The 25,481-nt window shown below is 40.9% G+C and overlaps 1 protein-coding gene across 2 annotated transcripts in view; it reads right to left on the bottom strand.

The window, feature by feature from the left end:
* Positions 1 to 8,765: 8,765 nt before the first annotated feature.
* LOC134668745 (uncharacterized) overlaps positions 8,766 to 25,481 on the bottom strand; it is a 28,975-nt gene continuing 12,259 nt past the window's right edge. The window contains exons 2-12 of one of the 2 annotated variants that reach the window (XM_063526192.1): positions 17,846 to 17,974; positions 16,796 to 17,060; positions 16,073 to 16,307; positions 15,389 to 15,643; positions 14,763 to 15,050; positions 14,028 to 14,194; positions 13,138 to 13,949; positions 12,724 to 12,950; positions 12,046 to 12,249; positions 9,455 to 10,179; positions 8,766 to 9,124 (exon numbers count right to left, since the gene is read on the bottom strand). In XM_063526192.1, coding sequence (XP_063382262.1) covers positions 9,630 to 10,179; positions 12,046 to 12,249; positions 12,724 to 12,950; positions 13,138 to 13,949; positions 14,028 to 14,194; positions 14,763 to 15,050; positions 15,389 to 15,643; positions 16,073 to 16,307; positions 16,796 to 17,060; positions 17,846 to 17,974 — 3,132 coding nt within the window. In that variant the 3' untranslated portion in view covers positions 8,766 to 9,124; positions 9,455 to 9,629. The remainder of the gene's footprint in view (positions 9,125 to 9,454; positions 10,180 to 12,045; positions 12,250 to 12,723; positions 12,951 to 13,137; positions 13,950 to 14,027; positions 14,195 to 14,762; positions 15,051 to 15,388; positions 15,644 to 16,072; positions 16,308 to 16,795; positions 17,061 to 17,845; positions 17,975 to 25,481) is intronic. The other variant, XM_063526193.1, reaches the window with a different exon arrangement.

Below are 25,481 nucleotides of genomic sequence, written 5' to 3'. Positions count from 1 at the left end.
AAGTATGATAGAATTAAAAAAAAATTGAATGCCATTATGATTAAATCTAAAATCGAAGCCATGGTTCCTAAGAACAGATTTTGCTATCTCTTATAGTTTCTGACTTCTCCATACTGACCCATTTAGATTGATCACCCTGTATAATATACAAATACTTAAAATTAAATACATAGAAAGCAACCATGACTCAGGAACAAATATCTGTGCTCATCACACAAATAATTGTCCTTACCGGGATTCGAAAACCCAGGATCGCGGCTCCACAGGCAGGATCACTACCCACTGACTAGGTCAGACCGGTCTTCAAAAGTCAACATATATTTCTCTATTTAATTTTATAAATATTTATTCATTATTATATTTTAAATGCAGGTAACACTTATTATAAGTGGGCTAAAATGGTTTGTACAAAATAAAACGAAAGAACATGTACATTAAATTACAATGTAACAACACAATAAATTGAATATAAACCAATCCAGTACTTACGGTGCACGGAAATCTCACGACACATATTTCGTCGGCTAGAAGACTGGCGTCAACTAACAAACAAGTTGTTGTGTTGCTGTTTGCGAGAGAGAAAATTCGAATACTGGCGAGAACTTTTAAATTTTAGCAGTGTTTTAAGCTGTAATTTTATATTTTAGCGCTTTGATTCACTTTACCGGATCCGGTGAATTTTGCCGGATCCGGTATCATGAAAAATGTGCCGGATCCGGCCGGATTACCGGATCCGCCGGACCGGATTGCAATCCCTAAAGCGACGTCAATCACATTGATAATGGCGTACCTACATTGAAAATAATATTTGTTTTATATGAAAAATAGGAAGTCTAAAGACTTCATAATTTTTAAAAGTTATTGACCAAGTGTCACCGTTTGAGGAGTACAATCTATGTTTAAATTAATTATTTGCTTGTTTTACGTTTAAAACTTTCGCATTTTAAGTAGATATATGTATAGTGGGTGGTTTGAAATTTTGATATCTACCAAAAACTTTTTTATTACTTTTTCATCGGGAAGTTATCTCTAATTCTATACACACAAATCTATTCTACCTACATTTTGCTGGGACATCACTGACATCAGTTATCCGCACTTTATATCGTCGATTAGGTCTACTTCTAAAAGCTGTATGATGAAAGCTGTTAACTATTATTATATCATCCACAGGAAAGGCACTTCACGGAACGATTATGACCCATACCTCTCACCAAGTTCGCGCATTAATTCCAAACTTCAAAAGCAATTAACGGACAAAAGATAACATATAAAGCGGAGTTTATACTCGTACAGTCAACGTCAAAGATATGTTTACACTTTTGCACCTTACTCCCTTGTAATAAGGCGAATAATGTAAACATATATTTGACGTCGACGTATTGTATGGAGCGGGGTAAATAATTAATCAGAGGACAAATGTGCGGGTACACTCGGGACAAGTAGCCCGATTCAAATTTAAAAACTCGTAACTGATTTGGTTTTGTTTTGATACGATCTCAAATATCGCTCGTGCAATTGGTGCATGCCAAATGAAATGAAAGTAGTGCGTATCCCGGCATTTTGCCACGGCTCATAGGAGCCTGGGGTCCGCTTGACAACTACTTAATCCCAAAGATTGACGTAGGCGGCGCACTAGCTTTTACAAAATCGACTGTCATCTGACCTTCCAACCCGGAGGTAACTAGGCCTTACTGGGATTAGTCCGGTTTCCTCACGATGTTTTCCTTCACCGAAAAGCAACTGATAAATATCAAATCATTACCTTATATTTAAAATTAAAAACTCATAGGTACGAGCCGGGGCTTGAACCCGCGACCTCCGGATTGAAAGTCGCATGCTCTTACCGCTAGGCTACCAGCGCTTGGTCGCTAGGCCACCACTACGCTTGTTGTACGTATCAAAACCAGTTAAAACCATACAAATCGTTAGAATCGACATCCTGGCCTGTACAATAAATACTCGTATTACACACAGCAAGGCCGTGACGTGTGAATTTTAACGCGTCTGTTTGGAATTTCTTGAAATCCGCCGAATGGGACTAAATTGAATTATCCTCGTCACGTGTGCAAATTTGGGGGGTCCGGGTGGACAGGGGAGGGGGGGTTGACACAGCGCGTTAGCAATCAGCCGGCGCCGCAATCAGGACGCGTGATTCGATCACTGACGTCACTGCGTTTAATAATATCTACACATTTTGGACGTTACTACTTTGGGATATGGTTAAAAATCGTGTGTACATTTTTAAACGTCATTTTTCTGCTGGTGTGGGTATAGGATGAATTTGGTCGGAAAGATAAAGCGCGTAAGCTCTTTTGGAAGTATTAGCTAGGCTGCAATAAGTTGAAGGATCTGACATAATAAGTGCCTTGGTTTTACTGTAATGCTGTGTTACTTATTTGACTAATAAATAAATAAATAAATAAATAAATAAATAAATAAATAATACGGATGCAGTAATATTTTGGTTAGGTATAGATGGTGGCCTGGACAAATTCTCTTAAGCTTCTTTTTTGGAAACTGTCAAGGGTGATATTCAAACTCAGTCAGATTTCTATAGATAGACTTTAAGATGAAAGGGGATGACCGCCCTAAAACCGCCTTTCCATAAAAACGTAGTCCCTATTTTCCTCTCTGGATATTAACATAATTGAAAATATTTTTACACAATTTGATGTACATATTTTAATCACAGCTAATGCCCGACCGTTCGATTTTTTTCATTGTTATAAGAGTAAGGTGTTTAGCAGCATTTAAAATTTTGTATGAAACCTGGTTTTCGCTTATGCTTGTGTTTTATAAGTGAATGCCCGTGAAATGGCATAGTTTTTTCCGGTAATCATCATCATCTCACGCTGATGAAGTCGTGTGCAGAAGCTTATTCCCAATAAAATTAATTATAAACACGGTGTCTGTTTGTCTACCAATTTAAACAGTACCCAGATTCACAGTCAAATAGGACCTTATTACCAACAAATAAGGACTACAAACAATCAGTGAAACGCTACAAACGGTCCAGATTTCTTCGGCGGCAAACATCGGAGGGAATGCAAATCAAATTAGAGGAATGGAAGGGCTTTTAGGAGCAGAATTAAATATGCAAAGAAACCAGCGGCCGTGGAGCGAATCAGCGTGGGACGAATAAATAAATGTGCCTACAGTAGGGTTGCCAGAGGCAATTTTGTAGTTTAAATAGACTTTCTGTGTCATGTCGTATCATCATGACTCAGGGACGTCATTATGATTCAGGCCTTTACGTCTATTGCAGACGATTTATGGTGTAACAACGGAGAAACAACGTTCTTGGTGGCTGAATAGACCGATGTGAGACCGACATGGTCTACCACAGGTCTGACAAGAGAAGTTTGCGGAAACCCGTACTGACACACCTTGTCGTCGTTTTTGTCTCTTGTCAGCGAGTGCGGTGAACCAGGTCTCATCACAAAACTGGCGACCCTCCACCACATGGGACGCGACTGTAGAAACTCTTCATCAGTACTCTCCAAGCCGCTCTGTCTTGGGTCCGGTGTAATGTGGCTTTAGATGCCAATTAGAACATGCGCCTTACATCAAACAGTATTGGAATCATATCATTATTCTGCGCCTTAATTTCGCTCTGACTTGTCCGTACTTGTAGTACTGCGAGCGAAACGCCCGCACGAATAACAGCTAACCAGTGGCGTAACTAGGGGGGGGGGGTTGGAGGGGGCACGTGCCCCGGGCGCCGTCCAAGGGGGGGCGCCAAAATGGGCAAAAAACTACCTCTCCGCCTTGCCAAAGGCACAGCAGGGATACTTTCGTCAATCGTATTTACCACCACTGTGAGGTGTGAAATGCGGATGGTAATCTGGCCCACAGCTCAAAAGAGAAAGCCGATCTTTTAGGTACTCTTTTTTCCTCGAACTCGACCTTGAAAGACGACGGTAGCGCAAGTGCGAATACTCTATGCCAGAAACTATCAAGCAGAGGGATATTCGGCGGGAGTTGCTATGCTTTCATTTTATAAGGCGAGCGGGCCGAGTGGTTCAGAGTTCTGTCCCGTGTTAGCGCGTCTTTTCCGTCAGGGGTCTCCTGTCGGGAAGTTACCATCTTATGGACTGTCCAAGAGACAAATGTCCAAATTTGGTGCCTGTCCCGGGCGCCATATCCTCTAGCTACGCCACTGCAGCTAACTGATATGATTCTCTTATACAAACAAGCAAAACTTGTAATATTAGGAATTATTTACAGAGCCGACAACCCTAGACGTTGTAATAAGTAGGGCCCGAACTCTTGACCCGAATATGAAGCCCTGGGTGTAACGGTGTTGCGCCACGAGTATACTGAATTAAAATAAAAACCGGCCAAGTGCGAGTCGGACTCGCGTGCGAAGGGTTCCGTACCATTAATACCTACGTAAAAAAACAGCCAAAAATCAATTTTTTTGTATGGGAGCACTTGTATATTTATTTTATTCTGTTTTTAGTATTTGTTGTTATATGGGCAACAGAAATACATCTGTAAAAATTTCAACTGCCTAGCTATCAAGGTTCATGAGATACAGCCTGGTGATAGGCAGACGGACAGACGGACAGCGGAGTCTTAGTAATAGCTAGGTTCCCGTTTTTACCCTTTAGGTACGGAACCATGAAAAGAAAATTGAGATTTTAAAGAAAAATAAACAGCAAGGTGGAAATTGGACACGGAAACCGTGGATTTTGTATAATTTGCACTGTATATATTTATGAACCTATAAATCAAACGCTTTTCATATTTATCTTTTTACTAATGATTGAAAACGACGCTTTTAGCCAAAGCGTCGGGGTGAGCGGTCAAACCCGATATATCGAGATATTTTGTCAGTCAAATAAGAACTCTATGCACGTCACATAGAGTTCTAATTTCATAAACCCATTTTCACGACTTATCGGGTTTTACTGCACACCCTCGAAATTGTATTATTTTTTGCGTTGCTGATCACGAAGTATCGATGTACTTGTTTCAACTTGTATAAAAATTTTCTTATCTGAATAAATCACTTTTTTTTTTATCGTTTGTATTTATTTCTGGATATTAACAATCACATTTCATTTAGATAGGTACCAAATTATTGTTTACGTACTTACCGCATTCTTGCTCCACAAGTAGGTACCACATTTTCATACTGTTTACTGTTTCATACTCAAATTTCTATAGAACCCCAGGCATAATATTTCATACTAAAACCGACACAGACCACTCCTGGCCGTATCAAATAGCTACCGTTCAAACAAGCCTGAATGACAAGGCGGGACACCCTGTAATCATGGAGTGTGCATGGAGAGCACCCTGTTAATATTAGAGCGGGCTTTGTGTGCTATAAAAAAAGTTGTTGCGAGATGAAGTACGGTTGTTTATATTTTCTGTGTTAGGTTTCTGGGCACGCGGTAGCGTGTTCAGCCAAGTTTAAAGAAAAAGGGACTGGCGACGCAGCCGTGTGTAATATTACACGCACTATTTCGAGCTAGTTTTGAGCCCTTCACAACTTGAAACCTATTGAGCCTACACGCATGAAATTTGGCACATTTATTCAAGCCCCATAGCTTGTCTAGAAAACTGGCCAAGTCAAATCCTTTGTAATTTCTGGATTTTCTACACAGCACAAAACTTGGCACCCATATAGATCTCAATTGTTTTGTCAGCGAGTCAACAACGACACAGTATATTCTTAATATTGAACTTGGCTCTCATTTCACATTTATGTTTTTGTTGGGATTAGGAAATGTACGAAGTACGGTTCTTTATATTTTCTGTGTCATGTTACAAAATGTATCTGAAGATGAAGTACGGTTGTTTATTTTTTCTGTGTTAAGGTAAGTATTGGGAAATCTGCGTATTTACTTTATACAGAGATTTCCCGTTCCTTTTCTGACTTCAATAGGATATTGACGATATTGTATTGTTTTGTGAGCGTTGCCGGTGTGTAAGGACTACTATGAAAACGGGAAATTTACTATGTATTTTTGTTTTATGAGTGTAAAATGTACATACTTATGTATATTGTATGTATGTTCATGATTGTACTTAGGTACTTAATTCTAAGAATATCCATAATGCAGTAGTTGCAGCGATTAAAAATGATTAGATCTGGAATTTAAAAATACATGGGGTATATCCCGTTTTAAGGTGACAGTCCATTTCCAACGACAGCAGCACTACCATTCATTTTACTATGGAAATTGACAATAACACCGACGCGTTCGTACTAGTAGTGCAGCTGCGGACAGAAATGGAATGTTACCCCTAATGGTTCCCACGTGGCAGCAGCATCGTTGTTGCAGTCGCAATCATAACGTAACCTTTTTTTACCTTGCTAACATAAATCTATTCATTTCATATCTTTATCGTGTACTGGAGGCTATCCCATTCATAATTCTCGTTAGAGTCTGTGCGGAAAGAGAAGAGTCGTGGAATGTATTGAGCCCCATACATTCCACGACTCTTCTCTTTCCGCACAGACTCTATATGTATGGCCGAGTCATTTTCATTTACGAAAAGGAAACACACCATGCATCAATATAATAGAATTTCTCTGATTGGACATTTGTGTCATTCTCAATCAAAAGGATACTTATTTTCGATTGTCAATAAGGCGCTATTGCCATATAGCTTCAATTCGAAATCAATCTTACCGACAACCGACAAAGTACCTTTTGGTTGAAAACGTCACATTTATCGAACCTCGTCCTAAATAAACAATAACGTATCCAACGAACGCCTTTCATCCGCTCCGGCGCACAATGTGCTTTCAATTGTGACGATCAACACAATCTCGAAGAAATCGGGACTGTTTGACCTTTTAAATGAAGACTGTAGGCTGTAGGAAATAAACAGGCCATTCCCTTTGTTTGATCGTTCAAAATCAAACGTCTAAAGGCTCCTCTTCACGTTGGGCCAACACCAACACCAACGAGGGACGCATTTATGCGTTAGAGGGAGCAAGTGATATTGCTATCTCATTCTACCGCATGGCTGCGTCCCTCGTTGGCGTTGGCGTTGGCCCAACGTGAAGAAGAGCCTTAAGGGTCGGTTCGGTTGCACCACAGAAGAAATAATAGTAATATAACCGTACAGAAAGGACGCTTCTTACAAACCCGAAGTTTGACAGCGATTCAGGGTCTAATCATGCTATCCCTTTCTAATATATAGCACTATCCCTTTCGGCTATAGGGTTGTCAAAATTCCAGTGATTATCTTATCTGTGGTCGTGCACGCACAGGGAAGTCAAGTGGTGCCAACCCTAATAATTGCTCGGAGCAATGCTGAGCCGAACGGAGCCGAGTTCGACCGAAGTCAGGAGTGTCTCCCCACTGGTTGCACGAAACCGTCTGTCACCGTTTTAGCGTTCGTTAAACTTTATTGTATGGAAATTTTCATATTTCTCTGCTGATTGACGTTGATCAGTCTGTTAATTGTGGTTCGCCACCCCATATTGTATCAATGCAAATAAATAATTTCTGATTTCTGATTTCGTGCAACTAGCCCTTAATCAATTCAGAGGGTCTAAGGCGACTGTAAGTAAATATTATTTTAATAACAGCCTCGGAGACCTAGCCGGCTTAGCCTATAGTTCGTTTTTTTTAGCATTAGAAATTAGGTAAACAATCTTGATGTGTCTTTTAATTGAAAAACACATTTTTAAAATAAGTTACGGCAAATATGTAACAATTACGAATCTAATACAATCATTTATATTCTTCTGCTTTCGTAAGTAATAGTTTTTGAATTTTAAAAAGCGTTTTTCCATTAAAAGACATGTCAAGATCGCTTACCTTCTTGCAAGTTCTTTCTAATGCTAAAAAAAACGAACTATAGTACAGATGTAGTGCATAATTGAAGGGATGTTTACAAAAACAACATAAGAGTGGTAGACACTTTTTTAAGAACATTGTTAATCGTTTCAGGTGTCAACCAGTGTAGGCAGTTATGTTGTTTTTGTAAACATCCCTTCAATTGTTTTCGATCCTATTTTATCAGAAACGTTTGAATTTGTCATGCTACTTGTCAACGTCAGTACCTACTTTTTGTACCGAGACTGACTGAAATAGCGCACGTTCGTACGTTTCCGTGAAAATACATTGGAAAATACTTAATTATGCACTACGTCTGTAACAATAGTATTATGCTTAGTTTTAATGAAGCTAGCTCGATCTGTGTAAGATTGTCCCCAAATATTAAGTAATTATTTAATTATTTAGGTTAAAATAAATAAAAAAACTGGGTCGCATCTATCGACACTTTAATATAAATTTAATATTTCCACATCATTATTTGTATCTAGGACAACTTTTAATCATAATGATCATTAAATCTGTATTGCTTGCAATCCTCGTTATTTTCGTTTATAATGAGATCACCGTATTTGTATTACTTCACCAAATAAATTTTTCGAGTTTTTTCTAATACGTATTTTATTGTTGAGTGAATAATTTTAAAACGAATGGCTTGTAGTGGAGCGGCTTTCGGAGGTCTTGGTTTTAATTTAACCCTGTTATGGTATGAACCAAGACTTTCTCAGAACTTCCCTAGAATTAGACCGTAAAAAGTCTGCAGCGATTTTGATAGCCCACGCAGTGCAACTGTCATTTTAAACGTCAAACTTCTATGAAATTATGACGTATAAATAACACTTCCACTGCGTGGGCTATCAAATCCGCTGCAGACTTTTATTGGTGCGACTATACTTACAAACGATACGACGAGGGTGGGGTAATAATTAGGGTCAGGGTCATAAAATCAAACTGCAGTTTAGTTCGTAAATTTGAACTATGTGTTTAATCAGTGTTTCGTATAACTTAAGTGAAAACGAGGGACGGGACAGTTCTTCAAAAATATCAATAGAATATAATACTTATAGGAATAAAAACGCGCCCCTTATCGTTTTCATCGATGCATTGCATTTCACGAAGCACAGACGATATTAGACCTTAACGTCTTAATAATAAGAGTAAGGATTCGTGAAATGCAATAAGTATTAACCAAAACGACGTACAATCTACAGAATTACATGGTACATACGCCGTTTTGGTATTGAGCGCACAAACAAATCGGCTTCAGCCCAACTTAAACACGTCACCGAGATCAACGCAACAATAGATTGTATAGTCTTTCGATTTGTAACTGGCCTCAGCCGCTAATCCTCTGTCTATTGTTAAGTAAAACCGCAGTGCATCATCCTGTAAAAAAAAAGTCGTGGAATTCTCTACGGTTATTGAGTGCTGGCGGGTCAAACCAGTCTAAAATGTGTCATCTAGATGCGTAACAAAGGCGCGTTATCGGAGAGCGCACCTACACTGGTTTTTTGAGCGTTGGACTAGCCCGCGCTCAGGTGCCAATTAGAATAATTAAGACCCTTTTTTTCAGTTGCGGTTTTACTTTACAATAGACAAAGGATTAGGAGTTCGGGGCCAGCAACAAATCGACAAACTATAATAACGAGATAAAAACTATCAACGTAAGGTACGATATCACAGGAGACGTCGCGTCACGTCGTGCAGCACATTATGTACAGTGAGCGCTATGTACAACCAGCGCGTATATACAGCTAAACCGCCCCGTCACACCGTGGTCTCTCGGTCCACGTGGATGTACTCGACGGAGCGCTCGCGCCGTCAGGAGGCGGCCGATGACGCCCTTGAATCGAAAAGCAGCTCTTCTGTAGCGCGGCGTCCGCCGGCCGCTAGCAGCGCTTTGTCTGCTCGTCGACGCCTTCTGAGCGCGGCTAGGAGTAGAACTCCTAAAGCGGCAGCGCCTCCGAGCGCTGCTAGTGCCCCTGCCGCTGCGGGCGCGCCTAAAGCCGCTAATAAGCGCGCGGCGGCGCCACAACCGGCCCCAGCGGCCTCGTCGGCGCCTCCGGGGCAATCCTGGGCGCCATCACACCAAAGCGCGCCAGGCATACACGCTGCCAGCGCACTGCAGCCTCTCACACACATAGCTGTCGCGTTCACTGGCTCAGCACCGGGAGTCCCGATGGGGCCGGTGCCTGCAGGCCTCCAGACCTCCATCCAGGCCATGCGCGCTGAGCCGGCCTCGCGCGCCGCCCAGACGACTAGTAGCGCGGACCCGGAGCCCCCACCACGGCCCCGGCCCCACCACTCGTCGGTGAATATTTGGACTGCTCGGCCCTCGTCGCTGCTGCTTGGGCAGATCGCCTTCAATAATCTGGACAATGAGAAAACCTGAATTAGACTTCGTCTTAGCTGTATTGAAATGAAAGTTCGACCAACAATTTTTTACTAACTAAAATAACATATTAGTAAGATAAATTGGGGCAACCATAATTTTCTTGTCACATATTCGGATTATGGTGACATACTGCCCGATTCGAACTTTAAGATACGTCAATTAATAGATATAGAAACGATATGGATTAGATGTGTCAGTGTCAATAGTGACGTTTTTGTTTGAAGAAACGTCTCATTTGACACTGACATATCTAATCCATATCGTTTCTAAATTTATTAATTGACGTATCTTCAAGTTCGAATCGGGCCAATAGCCGATTTTCTTTTCATAATTAGTAAAGCGCATTCTTATTTATCTTTATTATTACGTATTATAATCTTAAGACTAACAACAGTTAATTACCTAACAATGACTGACTAAACCACAGTTTAATAAGTTTAAATTTATAATTAATTCGCTTGTATAAAGCTATTAGCACGATTAATTCAACTCGAGACAAGATCAAGCGTTCACAGAACTTTTAAACAATGTTAACAGTAATTGGTAGGTAACTAAATGGATGTAAAGTGAAGACTCTACTTTAGTAATGGAGCATTCCACGGGCTGTCCCGTACAAACGCATTCTATTTCCTGTGTTGCGACTTTTTTTTGGCATTTAAAGCAATCGATTATTTGTTTGTGCATATTTTTGACTATTTGTCATAAAAAAGAAACTCTTATACCTGCAAATCTTCAGAAAATTCGCGTTTGTACGGGACAAACGGTAGACGATTTCATGGAATGCCCCTAATTCAACTATTATTTTATTCATACTATTTTATTGCTGTTTGTCATATTAATCATATTATACATCAATTAGGTGAGTCTTGTTGATATAAATAAATTATGTAGTTATAAACCTAACTTTCTGATTAAACCCTTGAAGCTCACTTAAATACGGCTCGGTCCGGAAAATGAATTAGATTTCTACTAGACTTCAACAAGTTACTATACGGATAATTTAAAGATATTTGTAAGATAGATATGTAAAATTTGACGTTTCTGCGATTCTGGAGGTCCTCTTGAACGATTTCGACAAGTTATGACTTAGATATCCAAGTCACATCAAGTCGATATCTAATGTAGATCTAGTTGATCTCTAAATCGTCTCTAGATCTTGTGATTATCTCGAAATCCGAATAGGCCTATTTGACGGCGTGCGAAGCGAACTCGCATGCGAGTTATAGTTACATTGCGGACTATTAAGGCTACATCCAATTCAGCCAACCGATCAAATAACGCAATGAAATTAATGAAACTAGCGTGCGAGTTCTCACACCGTAAATGAGCCCAGACATGCGATTAGGTATAGGAGTATTCAGTCATGTAGGTATACAAATTATTTACGTAAAAGACTATTTTTTACTATGGGCCACCGTTTACGAGTGATTTACAAAAAACTAAAAATAACGATCTTAGGTTTGATTGTAAGTAACTTTCCCGCTTTAAAACCTTTTTAAATATGGGTCCTAGCAGAAAGTGTACCAGATCATATCGTAGACAATTTTATGTAGATTATGATGTATCATATGTATGTAAAAAAAAACACTTACGGCCACCGTTTACGAGTTATTTACGAAAAACTATAAAAAGGTACCTTTAAACCATCGACGTTAGCTTCACCCCCACCCTCCGGTACTTTTAGTATGTTGTTTAATACACCATTCCCTAAAACTATGCCAAAATACGCTTATACACGAATTATTTCCCCCGACACTTTTTTTTCTTTTGGTGCGCTATTAATAAATAGGTTGCTTTGTCTCGAGAATTAAATTGAATAATAACTTAAAATTATGTACAAACCTGGAAGTATGCGCGTGGTACACCAGCACGCGATTAGTGGTGTGACATAACGGCGGTTCCGGCGGCGCCGGCGCGCCGACCGCAGGCGGAGGCGGCGGCGGCGTGAGCGGTAACTCGTCGCCCCACACTCGAAGGAATACTGAGCGGTTACCCCGCGCCATTAGGAGGAAGGGAGTTTCGCCGCATTCTGAGGCGCGGTTGCCACTGTAAATATTTATAGATTTTAGAAACTTGTCCTTGGGGTATACATAATTGGCGGCGGCGTGAACGGCAACTCGTCGCCCCACACTTGGAGGAATAATGAGCGGTTACCCCGTGCCATGAGGAGGAAGGGATTTTCGCCGCAATCTGAGGCGCGGTTGCCACTGCGATTATAAAAATGTTTCAGAAACTTGTCCTTGGTGGCACAGAATAAATAATAGTACTAGGTACAGAAGATTCACTCCATAACAAAACGCGTCTGTAACTATTAGGACAGATAGGTGGCACAAGCGCCACGCGCGGCTGCGCGAAGTGAGCCATGCCTGTTGGTGGATACATAATTGGAGGCGGCGTGAGCGGCTACTCGTCGCCCCATACTAGGAAGAATACTGAGCGGCTGCTGCTGATGAGACGCTGTTTGGTACATAAGTATTGATAAATATCCTGAGGAATTGTAGAGGTAAAAATGGTACTCACTCATACGGATAAAGCAGATGAATATGTCCCCCAGGTGGGGGCAACCTCCGTCGCGCCGCACAGTTATACGCCGGCGCGGCTGGAGTGCTCCAGGAACCACGGAAATGAAGATGGCGGGCGTCTTCATCGGCGGCCAATGAGCGGGCCGTTAGGACAAGCTCGAGAGCGCCGGCGCCGGAGTGGCGGATCGGCGCGGTAGTGTTGTCGCATATGCACCCTAGTGGTACCTGCAATTAATGTGGGTGTTAGAAAAAAGATCCAACACTTGAAAATAAAAATATTTAATTGCCTATTTACCTACATCCCGCTGCTGGGCATAAGCCCTGGTTAAAAGATTCGAAGAATATTGCATTTTCATTGTTTGAAGTTGCAAGATTAGACTTTTTTTTATCTCACATTTAATATTGAACTTACCCTATATCCCGGCCACGGAGCTTCATAGATCATTAAATGCGGTACACGCATCGGTGTGTCGTCTTCGCCATCAAAATCTTCATTGGCCTCTTTTTCTTCCACGGAAGTTTCTTCCGGTTCCATAGCATCTGGTACGCATCGCATCCGACCACTGGCTGGGTCTGAGCGCGTAAAACATCGTGGACGTCGACCGAATGATGCGGCTGCTAGCTCTATTGCTACATGCGACTCTGATTGCAGTCTATAAACGCAGCGTAAACGGCGAGCACCACCTCGACCGAACCATAAAGCATTTCCAGGCGACAATAATTCTCCTGGACGAGTAAGAAGCCTTGCGCAAGCCGCTGGCACTGGCCGTGCTACTCTCGGTATATTGCTTGGTAACGCAGCCCCTGCCAATCGCGCGTCAATGAATTCATAGTGCAGTGCGAATCGTAGAGGATGAGTTGCAGTTCCAGAGCGACTTGTAGCTGCTAAAGCTAGTAATGGCACTGTAGAGACGTATCCATCAGGTGGGGAACAGGGGCGAGGGGAGCGAGTAGCGTTAGCTAAAGCAGCTCTGGCGCATAGACGAGGCGCTTCGTCGCAATAACGCCCTATAATCGTGCCCTCCCCACTGACCCCACCCCCACCACCATCCCAGACCCTCAATTCAACCCCGCAAGGTGCTCCAATAGGTCTCGCTGCAGTACTTGTAGGAGGGCGAGGTGGTGCCATAGCTCCTTCTTCTTCTCTTTCACTGCTTTCCATGCGACGACCATCCACTAGCGAATATTGGGTGAAACTGGAGAAGTAGATCCACACCAAGTCACCTGTTGACGTAAAAGCAAGAACTTAACTTCCGATATCAAGAGCATCAAGTCAACTTTTCGACTTATAGTAAAACTGACCTGGTCGACCATGGAAAGTCCAAGTACATGTTGTATTTGGTGGCAATGTATGTGTAGGAGCGTGCAGTCGTCCCCGCCGCCCACGTCCCGCAGCCCCTGGCGTCGTTACATTACCCTCTTCTTCAGTAGACGACGCTTTCACATGAAACTCACATCTGCGTGCCTCTCTGAAAGATGAACTTGGCTTAACTTGCATTCTTGATATTCCAGTTCATTAGAAAACTATTTCGAGTAATGATAATGATGATAAGTGAACGGTTTAATAGCGAAGAGTCTCGACCAACATCTCGAGAGACTCTCGCTAGGTGGTTGGATCAAGGGACAGATGCAGAAGGCGGTGATCTTGGACACGGCGCGGATAGTACGTCGGTTCCTCTCTCTGCAGCCCTGACCACCGGTAGCTTGGGCCTTGCCCCGCTGCTGGCGGCACCCTAGGTTAGGTTTTTTATAATGTGTTTATATGTATTTTTTATTGTTTTGTAAGTGTTTTTATATTTTACTTTTATATTCATATTATAAAAACCCTAGCCTAAGAGAAATGATGATGATAAGTACACGTAATTTATTAAGTAATTTATTTATAGGTATAGAGTCTAAAAAAGTTCTAAAACTGTATTATGATGCAAGGGTGTTCCTTCGAGACACCTTGGCGTCCATGAAAAGTACTGATGGAGCACACCTTCAAATATTCTATTTGAATCATAAACCAGTATTTACCATTATTTTTGTTCTTACCTTGCATAGTCAAGCGAGTCTGAATCAGCAAATATGACATCAACATCTAGCTCGAAACCTCTTAACGGCGCAAGTGGCGCTGGTGGTCTCAACGGCGCTGAATACGGTGACGAATGAAAGGCTACCAACATCTCAGGACCACGGGCCGTGACTCTCGGTAGCCAGTCTCCGCCACAATACTCGACAAGGACTGGGTCGTCTGTTGATGCACCGTCGTAGAAGATAAGTCTGTCACGCTCGCCTGTGCACTCTCGCCACGCTCGTACCGCTCGACCCGTTTTGTTTAGACTAAAAAAATCATTAGTGTTATTTCAGTTCCTTATGCTAAATTACATTGAATTCATAGAATCTGTCAGAGATTGGACGGATATCGAAGATATAAGTACCGTCAACAAAGTAAGCCATAAATAAAACCATTTTGCGCTTGAATTATTTAGTGGTATGTGGGTGTGAGGATATTTGAAATATGGTGGACAATGAAGTATGTTTGGTGTTTAGCTGGGCTGTTGGTAACTACTTTGTTCTTCTAGGTATAATTGAGCTTGTGGTACGAAGATCATGTTTAAAACTGTGTGGGTTCTTATGATATATAAAAACAAACATTGGTAAACTCTATTAGGACTTACCTAGCCATCGAAATGGATCTCTTAATCTGCATCTTATGTGAATGATCCTGCCTTACAGATATCATAGCATGTTTACAGGTAGGTATATCCTTCTGTCGTAAACTCCAATAGCAGGTCACGTTCCTGGGGTACATTCCAGGGTAATTGGGGCTCTGAAGACGGCAAGGTTTGCGGTGGCATTCCTCGTAGGTGCGGGTGCAGTACGTCCCGGGTGATACTGCCCCGCGTTCTAGAGGTGCTTCTAGCGCTCCAAACCTGTTTACAAAAGGTGTCTGAACTTCTGTAGACCTTCTGTCGGCCCGATTCTAACTTTAATATACGTCAATTGAAATGATATGGATTAGATATGTCAGTGTCAAATGTGACGTTTTTTCAAACAAATACGTCAATTTTGACACTGCCACATCTAATCCGTAGGTATCGTTTCCAGATCTATTAATTGACGTATCTTAAAGTTCGAATCCGGCAGTGTTACGTCGTATAATTGTTGATCTACCGACATGATATTTATGATTTCACATAATCGGCTAACTTAACATGTCATGGGAAGTACATCTATGATAAAAATTATAATAAAAAATAACGAGAGAGTCTACGGTAGTTGCATTTACTTATCGGACGAAAGTACAAAACCAAAGGGGCAAGACCTAAAAAGTCTTAGTCAAAAACTCCGAAATCACTCACCTCACAACGGCATCTCTCTGCTGCAAGAACTTGTATCTCAACTTCAGACCAAACGGTTCCCCAAGGCGCGCTCGGAACAGTTTGACAGACACCGTTACAGTAGCTGTCTCACTGTAGTACAGCGCCGCGCCTTCGGATGCTCCGCACCATGAACCGCCAGTGAATGGGCGACCGAGCTCTGCGAGCTGCATGTAACCGTCAGGGCAGCCGTCCACGTTGCCTGGCGTGTATCTTCCTGAATGACCAATATAATTATAAAAGTGTGATATTAACTGTATAGAAAGGCCCTAAATCAAATATATTTATCATTTATTTATTTACAGCTTCTTTGTTTAATAATAAGAGTAGGGTAATTCGCCAGTAACTGGCCGGTTTTAGTAATTGGCCACCAAATGAATTCTGTTCACCTATAAACAGATTTCTTTTTAGTATAAGGCAGCTAGTTATTGAAGGCTGGCCATTTATTGAAACCTTATGCTTTCAGCCTTCAATAACTAGCCGCCTTATACTAAAATGAATTATGTTTATAGGTGAACCGATTCCATTTTTAGTTTAGGGCGACCAGTTACTAAAACCGGCCAGTTACTGACGAATTACCCTATTAAAATAAAATAGATTCACATACCTACTAAATAAAAAGTGACGATAAAGAAATATAAATCAAATTATTTCATAAAATAATTTGATTTGCCCCCAAAGTTGTAGAATATTAAAGTGACTTACCCACACGAAACTCCTCAAACGCCAACTGCACCAAATCCCCATGCGTCCCGCCTCCCGCGGTAAACGTCAAATGGCAGAGAAACGGCACTCTTGGCGGCGGCGGCGGCGGCGCGTCGCCGATCCCAGCACCAGCGCCGACGGCGAGAGCATAGGCTACGCCGGCGCGGCCGTAATACGTGCGGTTGCAGGGCGAGCAGTGGGGTGGCTCGTCGCTGCCGTCCATGCACTGGGCTGTGCCGTCGCAGAAGCGGTCGAGGCGGACGCACTGTGAAAGGGAAATTTACTTAGAATTCATATTTGAGAATGAAGACGTGCGTGACAATTTTATCTCACACTTGATGTAATTTTTGAGGATAGCAATTTTAATCTGGTCGGCAACTTCAAAGCTTAAAGATACAGTAGCGTCACTATGTTCACTTCAGTTCATTTGTAGTGCACGTGCCGTACTTCTGGCTGTTTCGGCGGTTCCGGAGCAACCTGCCAAGTCCTACGCCAAGTTGATGACGCTACGGAGCCACGCCGTTACGTCATCGCCCAAAGCCAATGTTTAATTTTGTATCTCATTTTTATGTGTATTGTTTTTCTTTGTCAAATTTTTTTTAATTTGTAGTTACACAGTGCCTTGGTTTTACTGTAATGCTGTGTTACTTATTTGAACGATAAAATAAAAATAAGACATTAGATTATTAATAATTATCATCAAAAAGTACTCCCGTATTGCATGTGAAAATAAATACAAACTTAAGGCACGTTAAAGCCGCGTCCATCGTGGTAACACATAGGTACGACCGGTGTTTGCTATGGCACAGAATAAATAATAGTACTAGGTACAGAAGACTCACTCTCTAACAAAACACGTCTGTCACGATCAGCACAGATATGGCCGCTAGGTGGGGACAGCGCCACGCGCGGCTTATGGCAAACCCCAAAATTGGGGTCGAACGGATGTACTTTTAGCTACCTGTAGCAAAGCGACGAATCGCGGAGTGAGCCACGCCTGGCTATGGCACGTCAACCAACGGCATCGTCACTCATAGATGAGTCACTCACCTGTCCGCTTCGGCAGGCAAACTCGGCCACGCCGCAGCCGCTGCCGCCGCCGCCGCCGGCGCCCCACGCCGCCGCGCCGAGCGCCGCCACCGCCAACACCAGCGCGCGCGCACCCATGCCCGCCGCCCTCTGTGCAGAAACACTCACTGACTCTAAACTTATTTTTCACCACACCAGAGCGTAAAGGCTCTCTTTATTTTTAATAAACTGATGAGAAAGCTGCACTTTATCCACAAGTAATTTGATGTAAATTTTGAGTTGTATCTTTATGTTATTTTTATTGGTAAGTAGTATTGACATTTTAAGTAATGATTTTGAATGATAATTATTTAATTTCGTTAATTTAAATTTGATATGTAATTTTTTACAGTTGGTATGTATTTCCCTCGCAAAATTTGGTTTCACTCGGTAGCAAAATTTGTTTAACCCGCCTTTAAGTTTAAGTGCCTTGAAGCACACATAACGATCAAGATTCCACTTTTTTAACATATAATCCTTCGCTTGCTTGACTATCAATCACGAGTGGTTAACAGTTAACACGTTTCCGATCACTATTAAGTCACTCTCGGTTGGTCTGTTTGACTAAATTTTGTATGAAATATTTAAAAATGTTATAATATCCTTGTCGCAGCACAACTATCCATTAAGGGTTGTGACACAGGATTATTCTATGTTTATATGCAAGTCGAATGCTATGCAATTTTTGTCATTACGAAATATATTTTTATATGCTGTGTCAACGAAAATACTCTACAATTCGGATGCATAACCATGTGAGATATAGTCCATCAAAATGGCGGATGCGCGACAAAATCCGCGAGTAGACCAGGTACATGGCACGCGTTCACTCCCAAACGCACTTACCGGATTATTGAGGAAACCTCCATACAAACAACGATAATTATATAATATTTTATACAGAGATGCATAGCATGTCTGTCACGGAGAGGGGGATACAGTCGGAGATATAACAGGATGCAGGATATGTATTTTTAACTGCGATAAAACTACCGTAAAATGGGGTGAGTAGGGTCAAAACTGAAATTCAAACCACGATAACATTTTATTTTTACATATGAAAACTGAATGGTGTATATAATAAGTGTTCCGGACGTTTGTATTTTAGTTTTTATTTTATTTTGGGTAGTTTCATTTCATAACTTTGACGATAAAGAGGAAAACCTACCTCACCCCGTAGTGCCTCGTATTTGGGGTTTTCATAAAAAGGTGATTTTGGAAGATTGTTGGATAGATTTTTTTTTATTATGCGTACCTACTACTATAGCTCCATTTTAAATTGGAATACATTATTTTCGTAGCAGTAGCCTTAAAATCCCTTCTCACCTCCTCTCAAACCTTCTCTCCCCATTCATAATCCCCGCGAAACCTACTCACCCCGTTTTACGGTATATAATGTCACATAGCGCCAGCTAGTGGTTTAGGTGGAACTTCGTTGGTTTTGATTATTTCTGTTAGTGTTAATTTCTTTTTAGAAATATTGAACAGGATTTAATTTAATTATGGTTTAGGTACAAATATAAATATTTGTATTTCACTTTTTTTCTTGATATTGTGTCGTTAGTTAATTAAACCTACATGTTTAAAGGGTAGCACGATATAACTGGCAACGTGCTGTTCGTATTGTAAAGAGCACTAAATTTGAAATGGAAGGAAAATAGAATAAGAAGAAAAGACGGCATTGATTAGTGTCAGAACATAATATTGTTTGTTACAAAAATTAGAATATATTAATATAAAACTCAGCGTGGAAATCCATTGTCGCCGAATATAGTTCCAGAGATACATATTGATATATATTATTGGATACTGGGGTTTAATAGATCGAGGCAAATGTTGCTGAGGAGAGAGGTGTGTGCCCATGAGTGTGGCAAGCTGATGTAAGAGACGGGTCTTCTCAAGATCGGGACGCCTTTCATGGCCATTGTCACAAGTTCCGACCCAAATGCTATTCTTGACCGCTGCAGACTTTTCTGTAAGTGTTACGATTCGGTTCAGTGTTTAGGTGTCTGTCAGCAGTTGTGCACAAGCTAAATCTCATGATATTTATTATATTTTAGATCATCAGTCTCGTTCGTCTGGCGGAATGCAGAGGAGTTAACTTTGAGGAATTAACATCGTCTGTGGCCGCAGGTATGTGTTGGCCCTTAGGTAGCCCTTAGTAGGCTCATAGTTTACTTGAAGTCTAATTTTATTATTGTCATAGATCGGTAACCTTTTGCTTTTGTCTCATTTATAATGAATAACTTTAATATCATAACTAAGGCTTACTGTGATCTAATGGACAGTGTTACTTGCCAAATTTAATGCTCAGGTGTAACTTTCGTATTATAATTATCTGAATAAAATTTAATTAAACAACTAGTTTGTTGGTGGTTTATCCTAAGTGTAAGAATATAGATATTATTGAACCAACAGCTCTACCGTTAGCAGTCTGAGCTAGAAGTTGTAATTTTAGGGTATGTAGGAGAAGAAATAAATCGACTATCAAGTGGATTCTTGTGTTTTCTTTATTTTATACATCCCTAAGTATTATGTAACCAGCCGGGTACATTTTCGTAGGTTTACAGGTTACAATAATATGACCGTATGCATTCTCTAACATTGATGAATGGTCGAAGAAATGTTGGCGAATCCAAACTAATATTATAAATGCGAAAGTCTGTCTGTCTGACTCTCTGACCTCTTCAGGCTTAAAACCGCTGAATCAATTTAGTTGAAATTAGGCATAGAGGTATTTTGAGTCACGGAGAAGGATATAGGATAGTTTTTATGTCGGGAATCATCCCTAAAGAGAGTGAGGAGTGAGGAGGGAGAATCGAGAGAGATATTGAATTGCCTGATCACTGATCGAAACTTATGCTCAAATTGAATGATTGCTATTACACTTTATTCAGGCGCTATGATTACACTAGCTGCTGTAACTGATTCTACGCAGACGAAGTCGCGGGTAAAAGCTAGTAATATTATACTATGGCAAAGCGGTATGATAAGCATTTCAACTCAGACATTTAAAACAGATAATGGACTTAATATATCATAGTCTGTCATGAGTAGGTAGTAGGTACAACAATACACTCTTTTTGTTAGGGCAGTCGTGTAAAAACAGGTCCCCTATTCGACAAGCGACGTTTGACGTATCGTGTTGATCTCCCGTTGATGTGGGAAAAATCATAAGTACTCGAATACGTACAATGTCAAAATTTGACATTAACAACCACAGTTAGGGTGACAAGCAAACCAGACCGAACCACCCTTAGTTTAGAGTTGAGTTTTGGTTGTACCAAATGATATTATCCACCGTTGATGGAATCAACACTCAGTATGCGATAAAATCAACTGTTGATTTGACGTGGATGCGAAATCTGACAGTTGTACATGTCGAATTTGGCCCCAGATTATATGCAATCCGCGTCCGAAAAAAAAGAATGTTGTCCTTAAAAAAGAACTGGATTTGACTTTGGGAAAATATTCGATAACTGTTATGAATATAATTATATTAGTCCGACAGGAAATTGTAGAAAATAATTGAGGGCGTCACTTTCTACGTAACTATCACATTTTAGACGTAAAATGCTTAAACATGGCAACAATTTAGTATCGAATTTTGTTTTCTAGTTTCATTTTATTTAATTTTTACATTTTGTCGCACTATAAATCGATTTTTTTTATGACCAAAACAAACAAAAGCGATTTATTTTCCTTTCTTACCAACATTGCTAGAAGGCTCAGGATTTAAAAATATAATACGTATTATATTTTATAATAGGCCAGTATATTTATATTTATGGCAAAAGTGTCAGTGATACGTCGTGTCAGATAAGTGTCAGCCGTGACGACCTTCTTAGGGTCAAGATTTACTTAAGAGTTTCGTCTATAGGTACATCTACAAAAAACGACTTCCCTATTTCCCTTTTCACGATTTCCCTACGGGTAGCCTTTATCAGTCACTTGACTGATATCAGGAGATGTCAAAAACAGTTAAGTGTTAAAACCGCCCAAACCTTTACACTCTTTAGAGTATCCGCTTAAGATTGCGTAACCGTACGCCACTTCAGAAGTTCAGACTTTAAGTAGGTAAGTATATCTTAAATTCCATCTATGTTAACGTATGCCAAGAATCCGCATTACGTACACGTAACCTGTCTGCTTCGTAATTTTCGCCCACAAATGAAAAAACTCCACCACAATAGCCTTGAGGGCGCCGCTTGGGAGGGGCTCGCAATTATTCGGCCTCGTAAAACGTAAGCCTGGGGCCGGCAATATTACGGGAGGAAAGGTCAACTTCGTACTTGATACAGATACATTCTAGAGTAATAAAACATAGAGTAATTTTACGCAAAACTACGTCATTCAAGTAATAGTTACACCTTAACAAATATAAAATAAAAATAAAATAAAATAAATTAAAATAATTCAGCCTATATAGGGCCCACTGCTTGGCACAGGCCTCCTCTCATGCACGAGAGAGCTTGTGCTATAGTCCCCACGCTAGCCCAATGCGGATTGGGGACTTCACATACACCTTTGAATTTCTTCGCAGATGTATGCAGGTTTCCTCACAATGCTTTCCTTCACCGAAAATCTATAGTGGTAAATCAAATGATATTTCGTACATAAGTTCCGAAAAACTCATTGGTACGAGCCAGGATTTGAAGCCGCGACCTCCGTATTGAAAGCCGGACGTCATGTCCACTCGGCCACCACCGCTTGTTTACTTAACTTGGTAACTTGGTTAACAAATATAACTGTTTAAATTTTTGGGTCACTCCTCAAAAATCTCATTCCCCTGCTATGGCTGGCTAGTGGCTTTCCGCCAAGCAGTTTTGGCTGTAGATGGAACTTGACACGGGTTACATAGTCACCAAAAATGAGATGCTAATAAAGCGGAATGTCCTGGGAATTTGCGAATAGGAATGGTCCGGGGAATGAGATTTTTCATGAATTTTACTTTTATGCTTGAGTGGTTTTATAGTACGTAAATTGCTATATAATTATATTTGAGTACCCCTAGTGTAAATTTCATTCGATAGCGGGGCCGTGACTTAGGCGTTTGCGGTAAGTGTCATTTTGTATGGGATTTTGAGTTTCCAAAACGTCCCGCTAGGCGCGCTTTTCAAAATCCCATACAGAAATAGACATAACGCAAACGCAATCACGATCACGCTAGACGAATGAAATTTAAATAAATAAATTGGTATATATTATAGAACATTATAACACAAATTCACTAAGTCCCACGGTAAGCTCTATAAAGGTTTGTTGTGGGTTTTTAGATAACGATAGGTATATTAGGTATATATAATATATACATATTTATATTTATAAATACTTAAATACATAGAAAACACCCATGACTTAGGGACAAATATCTGTGTTAATCACACAAATAAATGCCCTTACCGGGATTCGAACCCAGGACCATCGGATTCACAGGCAGGGTCACTACCCACTAGGCCAGACCGGTCGTCAAATTAACAACAGGGGTTCTGACTGTATATATACATCCCCCTCTCAACATATTATAGAATTAAACAAGACCACGTCGCCCTAATTGGCCTAACTCATTTTCATACGACACCCTCAAATTATTGAGTTAGGGGAGTTTACGAGACATGGAGCTTCGGGAGAGTTGAATCTTCCCAAAGTCAATTTAAAATGATAAAGAACGAATCTTTCAATGTCGTAAGATTTATGATTATGACTGTAAAGGACTAAGTCAACTTTGCATATATTTTGCAGTTACAAAGTATGGAACTGCTCATCTACTACCATCACACTGATGTGAATTCGTACCGGTGTATGAGCGATGACCATGACAGCACTATGCGTACAAGTACATAGCGATGTCCCGCTCGCACACTGAAGTGCTGTGCGAATCCGCTGCAATATGAATTAACATTATCACAGTGATAGTGACACTTTCATACCAATTCTGCATCATTCGTCCGATTCTCCGTTCGTCAGTTCGTCAATATCATAGTTCGTCAGTTGCTCCGTTCGTCTAATTCCCATTTAGTCAAATGCTCACTTCGTCCTATTACCCGTTCGTCTAGTCTACTATGTGCAGAGCTAGCATAGACAGACTTAATCTACTTAATCATCCTTTTATTAGTGGAAATCTTTACTCATTATTTTTTCATGAAAGGTGGTTGAACTCTCCTCGGGCATGTCTCCCGGGTTTACCCTTCTTAGTCACTTAATATCTGTGGAGTTATGACATTAAACGATTTATAAATAATAAAATCATGGACGAAATAATAGAATCATGGACGTTAGACATCCTAATACGATCACTTATCTCACTGGCCTTCTATAATTTTATTACAATGGAATTAAGCACTGATACCACTGTGTTAAAAGGATTAGCTTTATTGATTAGTAGCACCGCCCGCAATCTCTCTGCTTTGCCTTAAGGTTGACTGGTAGAGAATGCTTTTGGCATTAATTCCGCCTTTTGTACCATAATTTTTCTTTTGTTCAATAAAGTTTAAATAAATCACTACACCTTATAAAACAAAATCCTAAACAAAAACTACTGAACGGATTTTCATGCGGTTTTCACCTATCAATAGAGTGGTTCTTGAGGAAGGTTTAGGTGTATAATTTGCTAACCCGTGCGAAGCTGGACGGGTTGTTAGTTTTTTTTTTAAATGGGGGAGGTTTCATATTGAATATAGGTACCCGAGAATTTGGGACGGTAGTGCCAAATTCAAAATCCTGGTCAGGGTATTAGCCGCATAAGCTAAAAACGCCGGTTCAATTCTGTAATCGGCCACTGAAAGACTGAATGATATTTATTTCAACTATATATACCCAGGCGATTTAGCCTTAGAAAGATTACATTGACGTTGAATGCAGAAAGATGGTTCGGTCACAGCCCTGGGGAAACTAGCTCCGTCATACCCTCGTTAAAACCAAAACTAGTTTCAGATCCATCAGTACACGCTATAAGTCATATATATGGATAATTTTGTTTTCAGCATTTGCATCGAGTGTCCATGTCATTGCATGGTTGTATCGAGGTGGATAGACCGTCAGCTGGTTACTTGAACATGTAACCAGCCATGAAATCCTATGTATCCAGCCATGTATCATCATCATCATCATCTCAGCCTATATACGTCCCACTGCTGGGCACAGGCCTCCTCTCGAGCGCGAGAGGGCTTGGGCTATAGTCCCCACGCTAGCCCAATGCGGATTGGGGACTTCACATACACCTTTGAATTTCTTCACAGATGTATGCAGGTTTCCTCACGATGTTTTCCTTCACCGAAAAGCGACTGGTAAATATCAAATGATATTTCGTACATAAGTTCCGAAAAACTCATTGGTACGAGCCGGGGTTTGAACCCGCGACCTCCGGATTGCAAGTCGCACGCTCTTACCGCTAGGCCACCAGCGCTTCTGGCGCTTCCAGCGCAGCGCATGTATATACATGTAGAATGAGATAGCAATATCACTTGCTCCCTCTAACGCATAAATGCGTCCCTTGGAGTGGCCGGCGTCGGTCCATCGTGTAGAGGAGCCATTACACTCTGCGCCAACACTCTAAATCAGGTGAGACAGCCAGGCCCCTGTTTCACATCGCTGGCAATCAGTGGCGTAGCGTGAATCA

Source organism: Cydia fagiglandana, chromosome 11 (genome assembly GCF_963556715.1).
Source record: "Cydia fagiglandana chromosome 11, ilCydFagi1.1, whole genome shotgun sequence".
NCBI classification, from domain to species: domain Eukaryota; kingdom Metazoa; phylum Arthropoda; class Insecta; order Lepidoptera; family Tortricidae; genus Cydia; species Cydia fagiglandana.
Note: the sequence above shows the minus strand (reverse complement) of the source record. Positions and strands in the feature narration are given on the sequence as shown.